This window comes from Egretta garzetta, unplaced genomic scaffold (genome assembly GCF_000687185.1).
Source record: "Egretta garzetta isolate BGI_Z169 unplaced genomic scaffold, ASM68718v1 scaffold190, whole genome shotgun sequence".
Classification (NCBI taxonomy): domain Eukaryota; kingdom Metazoa; phylum Chordata; class Aves; order Pelecaniformes; family Ardeidae; genus Egretta; species Egretta garzetta.
Window position 1 is genome coordinate 2644108 of NW_009258272.1, and position 7459 is coordinate 2651566.

Below are 7459 nucleotides of genomic sequence, written 5' to 3' on the forward strand. Positions count from 1 at the left end.
CGGATATGACTTGGTCACAGGAGAGCAGGCACCGGAGAAGATACTGAGGTGAGTCAGAGGAATGTTCAGCTGGGACATTTGGGAGGGGAGTGCTCGTGGAGACATCCCAGCAGATGCTGCCTCTTGGTCGCTCCTGGCTCCATCTTGTTGTGCTGGCTAGGGGACACGAGTGTTGTTTGCCTTTGACAAGCCTCATAGATTTGTCTGTGTTCTGCAGACAGGGAAGGGTTTCCCTCTCGTCCCCTTGGTCGGACATGTCTCAGCAAAAGCAAGGATGGTGCACACGTAAAGTCTCCCTGGACTAAAAAGAACTTGACCATCCCCGTGTTTCCCTGTCACATCTCTCGCTATTCCTCTCTCATTTGCTGGTGTTTGGCTCTCAGGACAAGACCAAATGACTGACTTGACTTATCCCACGGTGCCACCACTGCTCTGATTTCCAGGTGGTCAGGTACAATAGAGGGCCACCATTTGCTGTGGACACTGTTCCTACATGACACATTTGTCCTTATTCCAGGTCCACCTATAGTTTGGGTCAAGGTCTGTGGCTGCCTGTCAGTAAGAGCTTCGTGGTGCCCCCGGTGGAGCTTTCTATCAATCCTCTCGCCAGCTGCAAGACAGATGTTCTGGTGACGGAAGATCCAGCAGATGTCAGGTAGGAAGCAGATTTCTCATTTTCCTCATGCTTGAGTGACTACGTTGCTCTTTAAATTGTTATTGAGGATGCAGTAATTTCTATGATGATAACTTTGATTAATTTTCTTCCAATAAGAAATCTGATGTGATAGCTCTGCACGCTTTTTTTGGTCCTGATGGGTCTGGGCTGGGCCTATATATATAGCTCTGAAGTCTGCCAATCCAGTCAGGTAAATCAGTATGAACCTGTGGCAAGCCAATTTTCAAAGTGGCTTAAATCTCATGTTAGATTGCGTAGTGTAAATTGATGCATTTACCAGTATAGAGATGCTATCATCTTTCAGAGACTCATACATCCACCCATATATGATATCCACCCAGTCCTTGATAGTCTGCTGTGGTGCTCATGAAGGGCCAAGGTCAGACCTTGGTGAAAGGCCATGTTGCTTGTCCAGTTATTATAGAACTAGAGGGGGTTTTTTCCTTCCTCGAGTTCAGTAAATGCCTGGATATTTCTGTGGCTCCCCCATTTTGGCTAGCTTGTATTTTAACCAGATGACGTTGGACTTGTGACAGTCTAGTTCAGAAGAGGGACCTAGGAGGGTATGGCAGGAGGAGAATTGCCCTGGTGGAAGGAGAGGCTGTTTGCCGGGAGACCGGGCTGAGGGTGGGCAAAGGGGGGGTCCCATGGAAAAGGAGCCAGGCAAAATGGTTGCCTTCTGTGCTCCAGCTGGAAAGGGAGCAGCAGCCTCTGCCTCGGAGGAGAGCGATGGTGGTGATGGTTCTCTGCCTGGTTTACAAGGGTTTAAGTGTTTAATTCCTAAGGTATTTAGCATGTGTTCCCCTCTGCCCCATTAAATTAAGATTGAGCCTGTGATTGTTGGGTGCCAGGGAGACCCCGTGATCCCTCCCTTCCTTCTCACCGCCTTCTCCCATTGACTCAAGACACGATTTCCTCACCCTCAAATTCTTCTCTGCGTTGCAAATCATCTTCCTGGGCATGAGCAGGATTCTTAGATCTCTGAGCCCCTTCTGTCTTGTCTTTTCCCAGAGCGATGGGATGGTGGATTTCCATTCTTCTGTCCCATCATCATGAGCCTTGGCAGGGCTGCGCTAGGAGCAAGTGCCTACAAAACCTGTGGCAGAGCCAGGACTGGCATCCAAGAGGTCCTCACTTCCAAGTGTGTTTTTGTCGCTAATTAGTGCTTGTTCCCTCTCCTGCAAAACGAGACTGATGGTACTATCTATCACAATTTGGCTCTCTTAGGAGCGTTGTTTTTCTTGTCTGCGGAAGACTACTGCTTTTCATTTGAGAGGGTGAAGGGTCGCCTTGTTGCCTGTTAACGTTTTCCAAGCTAAATGCCAGAAGAACATTATTTCTTTCTTGCCTCCTCACCTCTTTGTTAAAAGTACCTTAGTGAAAGTAGAGGCTAGGAAGCTTGCTTTCTGCTCCAGCGCAGTAATTGTCTCTGGGCACTGGTCCTCGTGGAATAGTCTCGGTCGAGATGAACGCCAGGCAGGAGGAGGGGAGCTTCTGGCACAGAGGCTGTTGCCTGCTCCCCTCGTAAATGGCACCTGAACTGAAAATTCCAGGTATAAATACGGGAGTGACCCAGGTAGAATAAGGGAGGCAAGTTCACAGCGCTTGTATCTGACATACAGGAGATGCTAAATTATTAAAACTTTAATAAACGTAATAATAAATATTTGATGTTGAATTATGGGAGGTTTCACAGATACAGTGAAAACCAAAAAGCGATCTATTATTTCTGCATTAGAGCTTAAACACCTCTCAAATGGGGATCAGGCTGCAGGCTTGGGGTCCCGAGCACCCCGGTGTGGGTGGAAACCAAGGTGATGCCACTTGAGTGGGGCATGATGGTGCAGAGGAGCTAATGCTGGGGCTGCTCAGGTCCACTGCAGTCGGTGAGCAGGGACATTGCTGAGTTTGGTGCTCATGGGCATCGCATTGCTGTCTCCAAGAACCTCCTCTGAGGTTCCTGGGTGCTTTTACACAAGCAGAAAGGTATTTTTAGAGCTGTTTATCTTGCAACCTCTTTGTTTTGTCCCTCTGGACCGAGACAAGCATTGGTAGCTTCTCAAGGGAGCAGCAATGCAGCAGTTTTGGTGGTTCAGATGTCTGGATGACGACCCATAATGTCAGACCTGCCATGGGAGGTGAACACATGCTGTCCCTTGGGCAGGTGTTCAAACACAGCCATCCCTCTGCCCGGGGAGGGGACTTGTTCCCCGGGCTGTGGGACTGCGGTAACGCTGCTGTCCCTCCACGCTGGCAGCTCCTGCAGGTTGTCCTGCAGCACTCGAGCTCTGATACGGCCACGTCCCCATGCCCAGGGGCAGATCCTGGGCTGTATTACACCGGCAGCAACACGGCCATGTCTCAGGACCTGGAGTGCCGTTGGCTGTCCTGTAATGCCATGATGGTAGCTCAGTCCTGTATTTCTTCTGTGTCTTTTAATAACGAGCGTGCTGCATTCCTCCAGACCTTTCATTAGTCTGATGCCTTGTGGCTCCGAGGTCACTTGTCTTGAAGAGTTTAATGGAGGGAAATTGCAGTAAGCCTGGTTTGGAGAAAACAAGTGATGAAGTCTTTACAACTCAGAGGGTTAAAGGTTCAAACGTGGCCTTGCGTTTTTATGAAGATGCTTGAGACTGCAGAGGGGACAGGTGGGGCTCTGCCATCCCGCAGCTCTCTGGAGACACGCTGGCTCCCTGCTGCTGCTCCGGAGGGATGCTGTTCTCCGTGTGTTTCCCCGCTGAGCCGTGCAGCAAGCTGTGCGCCATGCCATGGTGGATGGGAACGAGGGGCCCAAGCCTCCTCCCGCTGCTGCAGCCAAGTCATTAGAGAAACTTCCTATAGACAGGAGCCAAAGGTCTCCGTGCAAACATCCCACTGGGGGAGCTCCCACGTGTCCTGGGACAGGACTTTGCATGCAGAGCTTGGTGGTGGAGGTTTTAGGGCTGTGTGTCATAAATTAGGCACAAGGGTGCTTAGAATTAATGAAATGTAGATGTATAATTTATCAGTAACAATATTGGGCATCCCCTCCTCGACCCCGGAATCTGATCCTCCGCACGATGATCACATTGCTCCCATGTCTGTGATCATGGCAGCCCCACTAACAGTGATGTCTTTGCCCATGTGAGGTTGACCGGCAGCACTGGGGGGCTGTCCCTGTGCTGGGAAGCCTCTGGTTTGGGCTGCAGGCTGGGTCCCAGGCTGGGCAGGCTGCCCCAGCTGCGCATCCCCTGCCAGGGCAAGAAATACCTCCTGGTCCCACCTTGTCTCACTTGGTTTCAAGACCTCTCGTTGTTTCCCTCTCCCAGTCGCTCCCATCCCTCCTCTCTATTAGTCCCATACCCTGGTGGCAAACACTGTAGTCCGTGGGTTTTATTAAACAAATTATTAGGTGTTCAATCCTTCTGCTGGCTTTCCCTGGACACCTTGCGGTCTCTTTTTGGCCCTTTAGGAGGTACAGCTCACCCTGTGGGACCAGGAATCTCTATAATTGCAGCAGCATACGCTGCTCTGCCCTGCTGGCAGCTCACGGGGCGGACCTGCACCCGCAGGCCCCGGGTCCCACCGCCGTCAGCACCGAGCATCCCTGCAGGGATAATAAAACCATCCCTCAGGGCGCATCCAGCTGCACAGGACCGGGAGGGGAGATAACCCGCGGGGCCGAGTGCAGCCCTGGCGAACGCCTGGTGGTCCTGGTTCACCGTGCCACCCGCTCTGCAGAAAAGTTGGTAATTTCTGGAGAGCGACTATAAATCACAGGCACGAGCCTCAGCTGCCGCCTGACATGACATATAGCTCTATCGTTATGGCAACCATAGAAACAAATAAAAGCCTTGCCTTCACTTGACAAGCCTTTGAGACGTCGTGATGGAGAGACAAGTGTTCAGCAGCAGAATGAATTCTCTTGAACTCACTGTCGATTCATCTTCGTTTTGCTCCCAAGTGAGCCCCTTTGCTCTCTGAATTCTTTGCCAAAGTACAGTCAACTGGATTTTTTTTTTCCTATTTGTTTGTTAATTTTATTTTTGGTTCTCTCGGCGGCAGAGAGCTCTGCTCTCCAGTTATGTGCCTGCATGCGTCCCGTCTTGTGTCGAGGACAGGAGCTGGGATTTTTCTCCCTGCTCGTGGCCTTCCCTGGCTCAGCCCTGCCGTGCCCTTGCGACACCATCGCTTCCCCAGGCTTACAGGGGTTTTGCAGTGGTTTTTTGCAGGGGGTTGCAGTGATTTGGGCACTTGTGATTTTGTAAGTCAGTGCTGAACGCTGCGGTGTGAGGCTCCCTGGGAGCGGAGGAGGATGAAAAGTGAAGTGGATGAGGAAAGCAAAGGCAATCTGGGCCAGGAGAGGGGAAACAGCTCTGCCGTGGCCACGCTGTCACAGCAGCAGCAAAGCTCATCTGCCCTGTGCCTTAGCCTCGCGCCTTGCCTGCAGGAGCATGGGCAAATGGGTGCTGCTGCAGATGAGCACCACTGAGGCTCAGGAGGCGGCTGGGCCAGTCCCGGCGGGCAGGAGATGCCATGGGAACTTGGTCTTTTTTCCCCCTTTTCTCTCTCCTGGAACAGAGCGGGCTGTGATTTCTGGATGCTCGCTGCTGGAGGGACCCTCAGCCAGGAGGTCGGGGGAGAGGAGAAACCCTGTTTTTGGCAGAGGGGATCTGGGGAGCTGCCTGCGGGGGCTCTTGGTGCCAATAGAATGGCCATGAGCGGCTATCAGCAGGTGGCCCTGATGAACGGACAGCTTCACATGATGGGGCAAATTGATCATTGCATCACCAGGCACAACTTACTCATTTCTGCAAAGAGGGCAATTCATTACCGTGCACATCACAGAGACACCGTCATCCCCACAGATAACATCCCCGACGTTCTGGCCTGGGCCTCTTATCACCCCAACATGCTGTTGTCTTGCAGAAGAGGTGGAGAAGCAGCTTGCAGTGCTTAACACGGGAATAAAGACAGCCTTTGGCCTCATCCTCTGCAGGGAAAGGACAGATGCTTTACATGAAGGCAGCCACCAGCCCCTGCCCTGCATCTGTCAACTTAGCATCATCCTGGCTGCTTACTGGGATTTTTCCCGCTCCCTGCCTCTCGCTTTGATTTATGAGAGCAGGTTAGAAGCATCAGGTACGTCTCACTTGGCTATGGGGTGACTAAATGGAGATGTAACCTTGTGGCAGCCACCAAAGGGTGTGAACAGCAAAATGAGAGGGATTACGGGAGCAGTGAGATGGGGAAATAGGGGCAGAGAGGAAAGGGGCGGGGGGGGGAGGAAACCCAAAACTGGAGCTGAAATCACCCAGGGAGTATCTAGGGTAGGTCAGAACTGAAATGTGGGACACCCAGCACCTCTGGGAGGGTGCAGGGGCCTCATCCCCCTCAGCATGTCTCTTCCAGATCCATCACCAGCCATGGGTGATTTTTCATGGCCAGAAGCAGGACATTTCAGCCCTCCCTCTTCAGGAGCTTTTAATGATTCCTGCTACGGTAATGCTGAGTTTCACTCTGTGCTCCAGTCCTTTTATGTGAGCCCACTGCATTTTTGACGTCTTGATGCTGGGCTGTGAAACTGCACAGAAAATGATGTCCTTAGGGGCAGTGGATGTAAATTTGGACCTGGCTCGAGGCAAATCCGTTGTAGGGAGCACTCAGCTACAGGTTTGGCAGCTGAGCGATAGCTGTTCCTCTCGTCCATGGAGCTGCAGAGCCCAGGAGGGAAAACCAACCCAACGAGTGAACAGATTTTGTTTATATATTTATTGAGACAATTAAAAAACGATGACACCTGCCAAATATGCAAACGCTGTCTCACACCCAGAATGATTCCCTTTAATGTATCTGGGATCTCCCATCATTGAGCAGAGTTTGGCATCGGACTCCACAGCCATCCCTTACGCCAGATCTGCCGCTGTAGCTGTGTGTCCGTCCCTCCAACTGCCTGGAGCAGGGTCTGTGGTGGAGCAGGATCCTGCTGGCACTGAGACAAGCAGCGAGTGCAGAGGGTCTGGGGGGGAGGCAGGGGCTCTAAAACACTGTGCTGACGCGTGTGCTTCGCAGAAGGGGAGATGCAAGGCAGTGAAATCAGAAACCTTGGGTTTCTTCAATGAAAGGAGTTCTCCTGTCCCTGTTTGATGGTGTTATTTGTTTTTATGTCCCTGCCTTTGCTTTTTGTTAAACATCAGCCAGAGCGTGCTTTGTAGCTGCCTTTTCAAACTGCAGCCCCATGGCCTCTCTGTTTATATGGCCCATCTGCACTATTTTTCCTGAATTACATTTCCCTCCCCTCCCCCCGATCTGAGTTTTATTCCCTTTGCCTTCGTGTGCATTTCCAGCCTATGAAGGGACCTAGAACGTTTGCAGGTGGGAGAGGGACCGGGAGGTTCATCCCTCCCCAGGTGCTGTGCTGGGGCACTGGGGACCTGCACCAGGCTTGCACTGAAAACCGGCCCTGCAGCGCTGGCCCGGCACCGCTGTGTCCACCCCCGGTGACCTGACCCTTTCCAAAAGCACCGCAGCTGCCTCCTCAGCACAGGAGGAAGAGGAGGAGAGCAGAGCAAGTGGCACGGTGAACCAGGACCACCTTGCGAAAAAATAATCCCATTTTGGGAATTGCGCTGCTTTCACTGCCTGAAGAATTACTGTGCCGTAATCAGTTCAGCTCTAGACATGTCCTGCGGTGGTTTTGATGTAATTAAGTGCTGTTGGCTGCAACCAAGTGTGTTTTATCATAACGCAGATGGGTGCAGTTAGGGACCCGCCGCCGTGCTGTGCCACAGGCTGTGCCTGGCT

General features: G+C 52.0%; 1 protein-coding gene across 1 annotated transcript in view; it reads left to right on the forward strand.

Annotated features, from left to right (window-relative positions):
• Nucleotides 1-7459, forward strand: part of ASTN2 (astrotactin 2) — a 315089-nt gene that overhangs the window by 112664 nt on the left and 194966 nt on the right. Inside the window, 2 exon segments of the mRNA XM_035890105.1 lie at nt 1-48; nt 518-655. Coding sequence (XP_035745998.1) covers nt 1-48; nt 518-655 — 186 coding nt within the window.